General features: G+C 42.8%; 1 protein-coding gene across 2 annotated transcripts; it reads left to right on the top strand.

The window, feature by feature from the left end:
- The first annotated feature begins 5,815 nt into the window (after nt 1-5,815).
- On the top strand, nt 5,816-15,036 carry LOC101473683 (L-amino-acid oxidase-like). Of its 2 annotated transcripts, none has more exons than XM_076880135.1 (9): nt 5,816-6,420; nt 9,204-9,317; nt 9,621-9,672; nt 10,236-10,459; nt 11,653-11,765; nt 11,910-12,111; nt 12,624-12,692; nt 13,070-13,206; nt 13,952-15,036. In XM_076880135.1, exons 3-9 carry the CDS (start codon nt 9,648-9,650, stop codon nt 14,757-14,759), a joined length of 1,578 nt encoding a protein of 525 aa, XP_076736250.1. In that variant the 5' UTR covers nt 5,816-6,420; nt 9,204-9,317; nt 9,621-9,647; the 3' UTR covers nt 14,760-15,036. The 2 variants fall into 2 exon arrangements, with proteins under 2 accessions (XP_076736250.1, XP_076736245.1); XM_076880130.1 differs by having other exon boundaries at nt 5,816-6,781.
- Nucleotides 15,037-15,294: the final 258 nt, after the last annotated feature.

Here is a 15,294-nt window from a genome sequence, read left to right as displayed (position 1 = left end):
CAGGACGTTACAGTGTCTGCTAGTGTGCTGTTCTTGATAATGAGTAGAGGTATTAAGACGTGGCACTTTATATTGGAAGGTAGACAATAATACATACAGAAAAAAAAACATCAATCATATGACGCCCTATGAGCAGGAACTTTGGCGACAGTGGGAAGGAAAAACACCCTTTTAACAGGAAGAAACCTCCGGCAGAACCAGGCTCAGGGAGGGGCGGCCATCTGCTGTGACCGGTTGAGGTGAGAGAAGGAAAACAGAATAAAGACATGCTGTGGAAGAGAGACAGAGATTAATAACAGACATGATTGAATGCAGAGAGGTCTATTAATACATAGTGAGTGAAAATGTTCACTGATGAAGAAACACAAGGCATCATGGGAGTTCCCCTGCAGCCTACACCTATTGCAACATAACTAAGGGAGGATTCAGGGTCACATGATCCATCTCTAACTATAACTAAGATGATCAGGTCACACCCACTGGGGCCTGAACAAGGAACTTCTATGGTGTCTGCCACATGTTAGCAGAGGATCCTTTAGATTGTGTACATTGGAGGTTGATGCTTCAGTGGATTAAGTATTTTCCACAGTGGTTTTCTGCAGAGCTTGGAGGGTGGGTGAACACCTTGGGCTCTTTGTGTTTTATCAACCTGTTTTGCTCTCTAGTAAGGCAGAAACCTCTTGTATGCTTGGCTGTTTCCCTTTTAGCAATGCCTTGTGCATAGTCTGCAGTGTTAACATAATTGGTAGGTGTCAAAGTACCATCCACATGAATCCCGTTATATAACGTTATGATGTTATTCCAAATATCTAAGTAACTCACTGAACTTGTCTGTGCTTTCAGTATTGTAGATTAATGGGGTGTAGTGGAATAAAAAAGAATCAAAAGATAGTGTGAACAAGATATAGTTGAGGTTTAGCAGCTGGGAAAGAGAAAGTAAAACTCGATTCAACAGATTGACATTTTAATGAAAGCACTGTGGGTCATTTGGTCTGTACAAAAAGGGTAGATGGCAAAAAAAAAAATCCTACTTGCACCAACTGCTTAGATCATGATTTTTTTTTTTCAGATGTGCCCTTAGAAGGTGTCGTGTCAGCATGTGATTGTTTTATATCCTGTTTCTCAGACGTAAGACATGAAAATGGCTGGTCTCACGGTGGGATTTGTTCTGTGGGTTTCAGCAAAGACAGAAGCAGCTTCTCATAAGGCATCTGCACATGACATGCCTAAATATAAAGGACTGTTCAATAGCTAAAGAAAATATATTAATATATATTATAAGAATTAATGTATTAAGTCACTGCAAATCAGTGATTTTGATTGATCTGTCATTTATATAGTTGTGTAGTGTACAACAATGGCTTCATGATTACCTGTGTTACCTGTGTATAAAGGTGTGTCTTTGTTAATTGTATCAAAAACTTGCATATTGTAGTTTTGATTGTTTTTGCTTTTGGCAGAGTTAAAAATAAAAATCCTAGCTTGATCACCAATGAAACCTCTCAGAAGAAAAATTTACATCAGTACATAACTATTTTAATGATATTGAAAATGGAAGTGAAAAAATGGTTTTATGGAAGATCCTGTGATCCTTAACCATCCACCCCAACCACACACACAACCTAAAATGATAGTTTCAGAGTTTTTCGTTTTCACATGCGTAAGATATCGAAACCCTCGAAACCCCAAGAATTCTCATGGTGTGTAGCACTTGGGTCCTGGGTTCAAATCCTGGCTGGGTCTGTTTGTATGGCTTTTACATGTTTTTCCCATGTCTGCAGTCTTTCTCCACACATAAAGTTATGTTAATTAACAATTCTTCATTGAGTGTTTGCTCTACAGCAAGATCACAGCCTGTATGGACTACCCTCTGCTTTTTGCCCTATGACAACTGGATAAGTTGACCCTGAATTGGATAAGCAGAACAAAATTGCACCCTGGTATAGGAAATTGCATCTAAGTGGCACCTCACCATCCCAAGTTAGCACAGTATATGTTATCAAAAGTTATTATAAAAAAAAAAAAGAAAAAAAAAGGAGCATGTTGTCTCTTTCCGGACACAACATGTGTCTGTAATGACCTCCTTAGTCTTGCTGGTGTTTGGGAACAGGTTGTCTGAACACCATTTGGTCAGGTGCTGGACCTAGATCTTTGGAAATATCTGCGAAATACATTAAAGCAGAAAATTTGACTATACTACTATTCTGAAAGTCTGACGTGGTGTTACACTCTTAGTATCGATCACAGACAATAAATATTTAGCGCCCTTTTAGGCCAGAAGGTGGCAGCAGCAACACTCTAAGTGACGCAGCAAGCAGCAAGAGCACTTTCTCTCATGAGGAAAGGTAAACTCCTCAAACATTAAGGGTTTTTTTTTTTTTCAATTGTTTGTTGTTGTTTTTTTGTTTTTCAGCTGCATGCAAATTCTAATTGTGAATTACATTTAATGGTCCACATCAGATTGTGTTTAGTCTGGCCTGAAAATCTTAAGGTGAACATCTGCATGCAATTCCTCTCATTCAAACTTGAGAAGCAGCTTTACTTATCCAAAACAATTGGCAGCCTCATACATCCAAGGAAATGCCTGCTTATCTGCATCTCACAAAGTTTTGTAACTATGCTTGCAGTAGCCGCCCTGTTAAAGCGCTTTCGGAAGTCCAGGGTGTGCGTCTTGAGTCTCAGTTTCACACAAAAAGAGAGAAGAAGAAGAGCATACTTAATAGGACATCCCGTAGGTCCGCTGCTGAAGAGAGCAGCAAACACAGATCAAATTAGACTTCAGTGTCATGCTTGGTGACACTTCATCTCGACACAGGTTAACACTTCAACCCTTGCACCCTGTCAGCCAGTAAATTACTCAGCTGATAAAGTCTCCTTATAGCACTGGTTCCTCTCTAGCCCACAGCTAATTTCCATACACTAACTCACATTCTCAGATAGGAGCGCCTTACCTCAAGAGGGCAAGAAATTGCCAAATAATACCGTCCTCATTGGGGGGAGTGGAATGCAGTGAGAATACAAATTGTGGTCTCTTGAGCTATCGCTAGACTGACTGCATGCAAATAACTGTTACCGACATATTTCTGTGAGTAATTACAGAATCTACAACCCACATCAAGTTAATGAGAGCGCAGTTTTAAAATGTTAATTCTTCCAAAACATGGCATAAAATATGGTAATTTAATCAACTTTCTATATCTATGTAAGAGATTTTGGATTATTCTGCTTTGTATTCTGTTTTAAATGCAGCACAGAAGGAAGTAGTCTGTATTTAATAATATTTATTTTGTTCTGCTTTTATTTTAGCAAGCTTCAAGAAATATTGGCACATTTGATGTAGGAATGGAATTAGTGCTTACTCTTTATCTGCAGCGTTCACAGCTCACAGCTCTTACTTTAACATCTGGATTAGGTTTAGGCCTTGTTAGCATCATTTTCTCAGCATTTGCCTTTCTTTGGATCATTAAGCTCAAGCAGTCACATGCAGATTGCTAACAGTGCAATTAGCTCAAGAGGCACAAGGGCACAACCTCATTCATACTGTCTTAAAGATTTAACCTTAAGTGACCCTTTCCTCAGAAATTGAAAATCATCATTTTCTTAAAGCAGTTAATGTGAATGTCTGGCAACAATTAGGGATGCATTATACTTTCCAGCTCGCTACATATTTTCTGTGGATGTTGCATATATTAACGTTAAACACAATCAGTGTTTGTCACTGTTGGAAGTTCTCACATCGTTCGGTGTACAAGACAAGAAGATTGCCATTAAGACTGTTCATGTATTTGACAATATTAATAGCAAACAGGTCATTTAAAAATCAGTGAAACAATGTTGTAACAAGCTGAAACTCAGTTTTTGATATGACCACCTTTATTCTTCAAAACAACCTTTGTCTTCTACGCAAGCTATTTTGTAATTTCTTTAAATAGTATTCAGGAATAGTTCTGCAGTTTCTTTTGTTCTTTTCCATGATTCAGTAATGTTGACACTGGGACTCTGGGGAGGCCAATAGAAAAAAAAAGAAAGAAAAGTTATTATTAGTGACTTTTGCCTAGTTGTTTTTCCATTAAATCACTATGCTGATCATAACAGTTCATCTGCATTATGTATTTATTTATTAACCTTTATTTTACCAGGAAAAGTCCCATTGAGATTAAAAACCTCTTTTCCAAGGGAGTCCTGGCCAAGAGGCGACAACATGTTAAAATTACAAAGTTACATACATGATTATAAGTAACAATTACATTTTAAAAAACATTTTTCTCTGGCTCTCTCAATTTGGACTTAAAAGCATTTAATGAAATAAGATCTGCTATCTTCCAGTCTTTTTGCATCATGTTCCATGTAAAAGGGGCAGCATAAGAAAAAGCCCTCTTTCCCAGTGCAGTTCTGGCAAATGGAATATTGAGCAGAAGAAGATCACTTGAACGCAGGCTATAAGAAACAGTACTCCTCCATGTGAGCAGATCGCAAATATAGGTGGGCATTTGTCCAAGCAGGGCCTTGTAAATAAAGATGCACCAGTGATCAAACCTCCTTGAGGACAACGAAGGCCATCCCACTCGAGCATACAGATCACAACAATGGGTCAAAGCCCTACAGTTTGTAATAAACCGTAAAGAGGCATGATATACTGAGTCAATCTTATGAAGACACTGGGCGGAAGCATTCATGTACAGCAGATCACCATAATCTAAAACAGATAAAAATGTGGCATTTACAAGACGCTTTTTTGTCTCAAAAGAAAAGCAAAATTTGTTTCGACAGAAAAATCCTAATTTTAGTTTGAGTTTTTTCACAAGATTGTCTATGTGAGATTTAAAGGTCAGAGAATCATCAATTAAAAAGCCAAGATATTTATACGTATGCACCACTTCTATGAGGTTTCCCTCAAGAGTGGACACCAAAGGGACAGTTTGAGGAAATCTCTTCATGTTTGAAAACAACATTAGCTTTGTCTTTTCAGCATTAAGAACCAATTTCAGCTCCAGAAGTGTGTGCTGAACCACATCAAAAGCTTTCTGCAAAGATTCTATTGCCTTTTCAAGGCAAGCTTTATGTACTCACTTGATGATTTAATAATGAGATGTAACACTTCTAATCTTTGTTCCCTGTGCAATACCTGCAAAGTGTGACTGCTAATATTTCTCCTGATTGAGCTTTTAGAGGGCCAGGACTGATTCAGAGGTAAAGAACCCATTTTTATTTTCACCCATACCGTGTGTGTTCGAGAGCTAACACAGCTCAGAAAGCACTGTTGTCACAGTTAGTAGGTTCGGAAAGTAAGATCATCTGGTTTGTATTTGGTACATGTACGATGTAAGAACATAAAAGTGCTTACACCACCACACTGTGGAGGCTAACTTTTGTTTGAGATTTAAAAAAACCATGTCCGCCATCAGCTAAAATACATTTTGGTGTTGGTGCATGATTTAGGAATGGAGTGGAGTTCAGGGCATAAATTTCAATAAGCACACTGCCCGAATGAAACAACTATGGATTGCAACAGGTTTTGGTTATGATCCAAAACGACAGTTTTGGATGATGGCCAGGTTTTCTTTATTACTAATTTTTGGGGTTGATTTGTTGTTCCACCGGATGCTTTCTCTGCACATTCACCCAATGTATATACTGTATATATATAATGTTCTTCTTCTAGCCCCCCTCCCCCCCCCATTTTTGCACATGTCGAGGAGCGTGTCAGGTTACATTTCTGTCATGGTCCTGGGTCGGTGACCCAGCGCTTTTAGTTTGTTATCATTTTCATGATGATGATTGTTTTAGTTCTGTGTTATATTCGGTCTGCCTCTGAGTCTGCGTCTGGATCTGTCTGTCTATGGTGTCACCCCATCTGTTTGTGAAGCTGTCTGTTTAGATCTGTGTCTTGTTTGGTTCCCCGTGTCTGAGTTTCCTGTTTTATTGTGAAGGTCTCTGTCTGATGTGAGTGTGTTCAGTTTACATTTCCCCTGTCCCGTCAGTTCTGATTTCTCCCAGCTGTGTTGCCCTCCTGTCCCTCATCCCCTGATTACTGGTGTGTATTTAAGCCCTGTGTGTTCTCCTGCCTGTTGTCGGCTCGTCTGCATTCATCTGTCTACCTCTGCGGTCTATGGTGTTCCTGTCTCTGCGTCTCTCTGCCCCGCACCCCTTTTGTATGGTCTCAGGTTTGTCACTTAGTTTCTCCCAGTTTAGGTTTCCGTTTGTAAAGTACTCATACCTCGTTGCCTGTTTTTGTCACCACCACCTTTGTAAATAAAACATCACTCGTATCATCAGTTTGCTGCATCTTGGGTCCTCCTTTTCCTCCACACCACACGGCTCCCTCCGCCAGCCGTGACAGTACGAGCCGACCAACATGGACCCAGCAGCATCCGCACCTTCCCAGGAGTTTCGGGAGGAATTAATTGACACTGTTTCAAGGTTGGTCAACTTGTGGCTCGAGCACGAGGGGGAAGGGTTTCACCGCGCGGTAGAAGCCAGGATACAGCAGCTAATCTCTGCCCACTCCTGGCTGCTGGACTCGCTTCACCCGCTAGCACAAGACTTCCTCCTTCATGAGCTGCACCTTCGCCCTCCAGCCGCTACCGCTTCCCAACCCAGCCCGGTGGTGAAGGTTTTGCCCGGCCCGCCGGAGGTTTTGCCCGGCCCGCCGGAGGTTTTGCCCGGCCCGCCGGAGGTTTTGCCCGGCCCGCCGGAGGTTTTGCCCGGGAGGAAGCGACGATCGCGCCGTCGGCGCGTCACCCCACAGCCGGAGATTAGGACTTCGGAACTGCCGGCTGTGGTGAGTGAGAAGGACCCTTTTTCTGTTTTGGACTGTGTGACTGTTTGTTCCGGGGCTGTGTTTTTTGAGTCAGCTGCCCCGCCGGTAGCTCAGTTAGCTGCCCAGCAGCCACTAGCTCAGTTAGCCGCTCAGTCGCCACCTCCATCACATTCAGCCTCACTACCCATAGCCCAGTTACAGTCACAGTCAGATTCATTAGACACTATGTTACAGTCCATAGCCCAGTCAATAGCTCAGTTGGTAGAGTCCATCCAACCCAAAAAGCACTGTTTTTCACCTGTTCATGTCCAGCAGAGAGACACGCCACATAACGCAGTAATCAGTCCCCAACAGCTGGCCAGTACAGAGACTGTGATGCACTCCAGGGCCTCCCCAGAGGCTGGGTTCCAGCCCCCAGCCGACTCTGGACCCCTGGAGGTCAAGAAGCCAGCTGAGGACTGCATCCGGCTGTCGCTGCCTGAGCTGAGTCACTGCTCTGTGCAGCCGCAGCCCGCTTTGTGTTCGCCAGAGGCCCGTGCGCCTGCTGGTTCTGCTCTGTCTCTGCCAGAGGTCCCCGTGCCTGCTGGTTCTGTCTTGTTCCTGCCAGAGGCCCGTGCACCTGCTGGTTCTGACCCGTTCCTGCCAGAGGCCCGTGTGCCTGCTGGTTCTGTTGCGTTCCTGCCAGAGGCCCGTGTGCCTGCTGGTTTTGTCCCGTGTGTTCCAGGGGCCCCTGTGCCCACTGGTCCTGAGACTGTTCTCGCTGGAGGGCCCGAGGAGCCCGTCCAGCCTCCCGCCTCGTCAGCTGGAGGGCCCGAAGAGCCCGTCCAGCCTCCCGCCTCGTCAGCTGGAGGGCCCGAGGAGCCCGTCCAGCCTCCCGCCTCGTCAGCTGGAGGGCCCGAGGAGCCCGTCCAGCCTCAAGTGTCTTCTGCTGGGGGTTCTGGAGAACCCAGCCAGCCTCAAGTGTCTTCTGCTGGGGGTTTAGGAGAACCCAGCCAGCCTCAAGTGCCGTCTGCTGGAGGGCCCGAGGAGCCCACCCAGCACCACGCCTCGTTAGCTGACGGTCCTGGAGGACCCAGCCAGCACATCCTCACACCTGCTGACGGTCCTGGAGGACCCAGCCAGCACATCTCCACATCACCTCCTGCAGCATCGCTGCCGTCAGGTTTTGCAGCCGTCCCGCTGCCGTCATCCACGCCTGGTCCGGCCTCCGTGTCTTCATCCTCGCCTGGTCCAGCCTCCACCTCAGTCTCGTCTGGTCCGGCCTCCGCTTTAACCTCAGTCTCGTCTGGTCCGGCCTCCGCTTTAACCTCAGTCTCGTCTGGTCCGGCCTCCGCTTTAACCTCAGTCTCGTCTGGTCCGGCCTCCGCTTCAACATCAGTCTCGCCTGGTCCAGCATCAGTCTCGCCTGGTCCAGCATCAGTCTCGCCTGGTCCAGCATCAGCATCGCCTGGTCCAGCATCACCTGGTCCAGCTACTGCTTCACCTACGCCGTCGCCTGGACCAGCCTCCGCATCGACTTCAGCCTCGCCTGGACCAGCCTCCGCATCGGCTTCAGCCTCGTCTGGTCCAACCTCCGCTTCGCCTGGGGCTGCAGGGGCCACGCAGCCTTCGGGTCCCCTACTACCACCTTCACATCGTCGGTCGTCTGCCAGGTCGCTTGTTGGGCATCATCACCACCGTGGCCGCCCTCCGGACTTCTGTTGCCACCCCCGCCTGCTGCGTGGACGACCTCCTACACGCCGCCGTTGCCGTCTGCACGGTCGGCCCCCGGACCTGCATTTGCGCCGCCGTTGCCGTCCGCACGGTCGGCCGCCTGAACTGTTTCCCCGTCGCCGCCGTTGCTGTCCGCACGGTCGGCCGCCTGAACTGTTTCCCCGTCGCCGCCATTGCTGTCCGCACGGTCGGCCGCCTGAACGGTTTCCCCGTCGCCGCCACTGCCTTCCGCATGGTCGGCCCCCGGAGATGAACTATTCTAGGCTCCTGAGTTGTCAGCCTCCGGGCCGGCCTCCTGAACTATATTTTGGGACCCTGTTCGGGGACTCCAGTGTGTGTTGTGTTTTGGTCAATTCTTTTGGGTCACTGGAGTTTTTTTTTGTTTGGTGGGTTAAATGGGTTAAATGGGTTAAATGGGTAAACGTTTCCAGATGAATGAAAACACATAAGATGCTTGTTCACCTCAAGTGACTCCAACTGTGCATGTAATGTTTATGCTCCTAACGGGTAAGAATTTATTATACATACTTGATACATAGAGTCATGAATCATCTGACTCAAATTCAGGACTTAAAGATGCAAGTTTAGTTTAGTGAGTTTATTTACAGTGTAAGTGCGAGATGTGCTATTTACAAAATCTTTCTGAGGTTGTCAGTTAAAAAGTCCATTATTTAGAAATTCAACAGAAGGGAGGTCCCATGAATCAGAGTCCTCTGCTTCTCCTGAACAGAATCTCTCATCTCCACCAAGTGACGCACACTCCGCAGTTAGAGCACAAGTGCTTGACTGAACCAGGTGCATCCAGGATAGGGCTGATATCCCAGCAGGATCCTGCCCCAGTAAGGTATGTAGACACACCCACACACAGCAGCAAGCACACTGATGAAAAGGAAAAGCGAGAGAAAACAAAGTGGCGAGAGGAAAATTGTCACGACACACTTGAGGACTGTGACAGATACATACATAGATAGATAGATGACATTTGCTTAAATCAAATTCAGATATTGAAGTTATTATGCATTGTTTCTAGGGGACACAGGGGCTTAGGTGGGGGAATGATTTGTTTCATTTGAAAGAGAACTCAGTACTTTCCAAGACTGAAGCTTTCATTGTGTTTTTTCTCTTCCTCTTCTGTCTTTTCAAATAGCATAAGAACATAGCAACAATAACTAAGATGGATAAAGTCCAATGGAACTTAGGTGAGTACTAAATTAACCCTTACATTTTTTTTCTTACTTTATTGTTTCATTCCATTTGAATTCATTGCGATCGCTTACCTGACTGAGGCTGTGGCTGCTCAACAGCAGGAAACCTGTTTTGTTAGGCAGTTGTGAATCCCAGTATCTGTCTTGTAAAAGTAAATATGTTTGAAAGTACAATACTCAATCTGCTGAAAGTGCACATTCCCTTTCTTCAGTTCCTCAAACACATTCCTGTCTGCGGTAATGATTGAAAATTATTCTACTTCTGCTTTTTTCTGGGTTTCATTCACATTAATCACTCCATTCTTACTTCAGCAGAAGTCATTTTCTGGACTTTCCATAAAACACATGTGACACTGTGACAGGAGGAACCTTACCCATTCTTTTGGGGTAAAAAATGGTTATTCTAGCCCACTGACATAATGAGACAATGTCTGTGATGCAATCAAATAGTTACTCAACTAGACTTTGATTTGATAGTATTTAGCAATTTTGTCTGATCTGTTACTTAAAAAAATGCTTTCCTCTTGTTTTAAAAGGACCTTTCACTGTGTTTCCAGGTGCTGTCACTGTGTTGCTGTTCACTGTGTACCACAGTCTAACAGCAGCTGCCAGGCTGAAGGAACATCTGGCTGATTGTCTGGAGGACAAAGACTATAATGAACTGCTGCTGACAGCAAAGACTGGTCTTCCACACATAAATACATCTCATCATGTTGTTATTGTTGGAGCTGGAATGGCTGGGTTGACAGCTGCCAAGTTACTGCAAGATGCAGGACACAAGGTACATGGGGCGACCGTGGCACAGGGGGTTGGGAAGCCAGAACCTGAAGGTCGCCGGTTCGATCCCCGGGCTCTCTGTCCTGGTCGTTGTGTCCTTGGGCAAGACACTTTACCCTACCGCCTACTGGCGTTGGCCAGAGGGGCCGATGGCGCGATATGGCAGCCTCGCCTCTGTCAGTCTGCCCCAGGGCAGCTGTGGCTACAACTGTAGCTGCCTCCACCAGTGTGTGAATGTGAGAGTGAATGAATAGTGCAATTGTAAAGTGCTTTGGGTGCCTTGAAAAGCGCTATATAAATATATGATCAAAAACAATGTCCACAATAACCATCCATGGCTCACCACCGCCAGCGTCAAAGCCTTCCTATAACATTGGGCACTTCAATTCTCCATCGTTTTTCTAATTTTTTGGATAAAGTAATAGTTCATTAGTTGCTAGTGTTCCACTCAGGAGGAGCAAAAGCAGCCCTTGTTTTTAAGTTTTGCATAAAACATGGTAGTTGTAGTAAAACCTAAAAAATAAGGTAGATCAATAAATAATAAATGGTAAGTAATAAAACAAACATTAGCAAGTGTAGTTAGAATAGTGGCTACAAAGACGACTGTATTATCAGTATGATTAATCTAATAGAATCAATGGCACATAACAAGTAGCAAAAACATTAACAATAGTTCCCAAAAGGTTGATTCTGTTCATCTGGACGTAGCGTTTTCAGTGGGAGAAACATTTCATCACTCATCCAAGTGACTTCTTCAGTCTCAGCTGACTGCAGGTTTGCCCAATCTTATAAACAGAATCAACCTTTTGGGATTTACATACATGTGTGAGCATGCATCAAGACATTAACAATAGCTGTACCAGCAGAAGCAGTAACAATATTGTTATTAAAATTTCCTAAATACCATTAATACTGATATTTCCTAAACACTACAACACAAGTGTTTGGCTCTACATATCTGTTTTTATCATTCATTTGGGCTGCCTGTTATTTTCCAAAAGGTTTGTAACTCCTTCCTAAAACTAACCAGGAACTTTCATCTGTTATGCAAATGTGTCAACATTCACATAACATATGCATAACAATCATAACAGTCCATCTTAAAATCCATCTGTTATTATGGATAAACAATTGCATAACAGTCATTATTCTAGTGGCACCATGGTGTTTCTAATTCTAATTCATGTGGTTGTCAAGGTAACTATTGTAGAAGCAAGTGGTCGCGTTGGTGGACGGGTTGAAACCTACAGAAATGAAAAAGATGGGTGGTATGCTGAACTGGGGGCCATGAGGATCCCAAGTTTTCACCGGTAAGGTTTAACTATACAGATTAAATCCACTGAAGACTTGCATTAAATCAAAAGGAAAACCTCGCAAACATGTGTTTTCCTTATCTTTAACATCTGGGATCATATATATCTAACTCTGCTACCACTGACCTTATCTTCCTACAGAATTGTGCAATGGTTTGCTGATGACCTAGGGGTCAAATTGAATGAATTCATCATGGATAACCCTAACACCTTTTACCATGTTAATGGAAAGCGGAAAAGAACATTTGCAGCTCAAGCAAATCCCGATGTTCTTGGGTACAATGTGTGGCCAAGTGAAAAAGGGAAGTCAGCAGATGAACTCCTTCAGCAAGCTTTACAGAAGGTGAGAAAAAAGGAAGAGAGTCAAACGTCTCTGGCATAAAAGAGTTGGATTGAGAAACATACAGTAGCTAATTCCTCCAGTTATTCAATTTGCAACTTTTGCAAAAATGGAACCCTTTTTCATCATTATTGACCACATAACACGTCACTGACCACTAGCACAAAAAAGGGAATCTCAGAGTGGTTAGTGATGCATGAACATGTATGTTTCCTTGAATTTTAAACTGTTCAAATCATTAAAGCAGTTAAACTAAATTAAGCACACTCAAATGCATTTAAACATTTCCTACTCAACACTATAACATGACAAATGTTTTGACTGAAGATATTCTGAAAAGTCAAAGCAAGAAATTAAAATTGATTTCACCAACTGTACCTGCTCCTTCAGTCATGAAAGTATGTTGTAGACTAATATGGACATTTCTGACTCCTCATTGCAAAAAGAATCAATGCAATAAGTAAGGTTCTGGACTTTTTCCATATAAGCAACTGTTCTTTCTCCTTTTTTGGTAGGTAAAGGATGAGGTGGAGGCTCATGGCTGCTGGGCTGCACTGAAAAAATATGACCATTATTCCGTGAAGGTATAAATCATAATGAGATAATGAATGGTAAAAAGTCCTGGTTGACTAAGTGAATCATGAGGATACATTCTAAAGAATCAGAGTACTTGCATTGGCATTTCTAAATGTTAAACATTTAAATGATTACCACATTTTATTACAAATAAGGGTATATGGATAACATAAACTAGTAAAAACACATTAGTAAATATTTATTTTAATAAAAAATTACTTACGTCATTTTACTTTTTAACCATGAACCACAAAACTGAAAGAGGTGGTTGTAACTGTTACAGCACAAATGTGTGTCAGTGCAAGTAAAACTAGCAAAAACATTTAATCAGATGATATTAATGTACATCCTGAGTTCACAAAATGTAATTGTTTGTTGCAAATAGGAGTACCTGAAAGAAGAAGGAGATCTGAGCCCCGAAGCATTGAGAATGATTGGAGAGCTGCTCAACGAACAGAGTCTTATGTACACTGCACTTAGTGAGATGATCTATGACCAAACTGACATCAGTGACAGCACCAAGTAGGGCCTGACAACTCCTCAAACCTTCTTCATGTTTACATTTGTGTAAAAACATAATTAAAATGTCTTTATTATCACCCAAGTAGAGCTTACAACAAATTTAAGAGTGCTTCTCTACCATTTGGTCACAAAAAGAGACAGTCACACACATGATTAATCCAAGAAAAAACTAATGTAATAATATATAATAGCTTAAATGTGCTTTTTTTTATCATTTGAGCCATTTAACATAGCAGCAAAGGCTTCAAATATAAAATGTATCTTATGTGTTTGCAAACAGCAACTGCAATTTTTCATGTCTTTATGTAGAATATAAAAAAGTATCTGAGTTTCCAGTGCATGCAAGCATATCAATAAACAATGATAACATCCAGAAGACACGGAGCAGTTAAACAGTCATTTGGCACGACTTGTTTTGATATTTCCTGCTCTTTTTACGTAAGCGCTTCACTATGTTTATCATGAGGGCCTTACCTTTGCCGCAAGGTATGGAGCACTTATCATCACGAAGCACGATACCATAACATTGTGATGACTGAACTTGTTCGAACATGCAGCAGAAGAGATACAAACATTTAATGTGATCCAACAGCCACACACACGCAATAAAGTTTGCTTCTGCCTGCTCTGAGCAGTTCATTAGAACCTAAAAATGGAATTGTAGAAACTGTACATGTAAATAATTTCCTACAGATATTAACTGCAATAATAATAAAATGTTATTTTTATGGCTCTTTTTTTATAGGTACTTTGAAGTTGTTGGTGGGTCTGATCTTCTCCCCAAAGCCTTTCTTACTGTCCTTGATATCCCTATTCTCCTGAACTCTAGAGTCAAGCGTATCAGTCACTCACACAAAGGAGTCATTGTATCATACCAAACCGGACAACAGTCCTCTCTTACTGATCTTCAGGCTGATGTTGTCCTAGTAACAACCACAACAAAAGCAGCTCTATTTATGGATTTCATCCCACCTCTGTCCCCCAAAAAGATGGGGGCACTGAGGGCTGTCCATTATGACAGCTCCACTAAAATCCTCCTCACCTTTAACAACAAGTTCTGGGAGAACGACGGTATCCGAGGAGGAAAGAGTATCACAGACGGGCCTACTCGTTTTATCTACTATCCCGGCCACAATTTCCAAAAAAATAAAACCATTGGTGTCCTCCTGGCATCCTACACCTGGGGTGATGATTCACTACTCTTCCTAGGTGCAAGTGATGAAGCCCTCAAAGAACTGGCTCTGAGCGATTTGGCAAAGATTCACGGTGAGCAGGTCTGGAATTTCTGCACTGGGGTGGTGGTGAAAAAGTGGAGCATGGATCCTTACAGCCTTGGTGCCTTCGCTCTGTTCACACCCTACCAACACTTAGAGTATGCTAAGCAGCTCTTTAAAAGTGAAGGCAGTGTCCACTTTGCTGGTGAACACACAGCCTTCCCTCATGCTTGGATTGAGACGTCCATGAAATCTGCAGTAAGGGCAGCGAAAAACATTAACAGAGCTGTGCTGCTGAATTCAGAGTCAGCTAAATGTCGAAAAAGAGATGAACTCTAGGGTCTGACATATTTAGTCTTCAACAATCTTCAAAAGAAGGATCCTTAAACCACTTATGTACTTATTACAAACCAATCGTTTCCATGAATTAGCTAAGTGACAATACTAAATATTATTGTTTCAGAGTTTACAGCTTTTTATCCTTTTGTTAATTGATCTCTTTTTTGTGCTGTACTACTCACTTTTCATATAAAAGGCCTTTAGTGGTGATAGAGATATATTATTAAAAACTGTATCTGTATCAAAGACTTTTTGTGATGTAGCATTTTCACACAATAAAGTGGCAATGTTACACAAAGTTAATGTCTATAGTCTCATTTTTTTCTTTGTAATAATCAAACCTGCTCAAAGATATACGTCCTGCATGTGGTGCCACTGAAAACACGTGACTTCTGGAAAGACGTTTGTTTAGCAAATGACAGAATGATAAAAGATTTAAAGGAAGTTACATTTTTCTCATCATAGGACCCAAACAGTGGATGTATATCATCTGACCGCACGAGACAGGGAAAAACTGAAACCAAAACGGAAGCCT

Source organism: Maylandia zebra, linkage group LG3 (genome assembly GCF_041146795.1).
Source record: "Maylandia zebra isolate NMK-2024a linkage group LG3, Mzebra_GT3a, whole genome shotgun sequence".
In the NCBI taxonomy this organism is placed as follows: domain Eukaryota; kingdom Metazoa; phylum Chordata; class Actinopteri; order Cichliformes; family Cichlidae; genus Maylandia; species Maylandia zebra.
The sequence above is the reverse complement of the archived record's forward strand: the minus strand, read 5'-3'. Positions and strand labels throughout refer to the sequence as shown.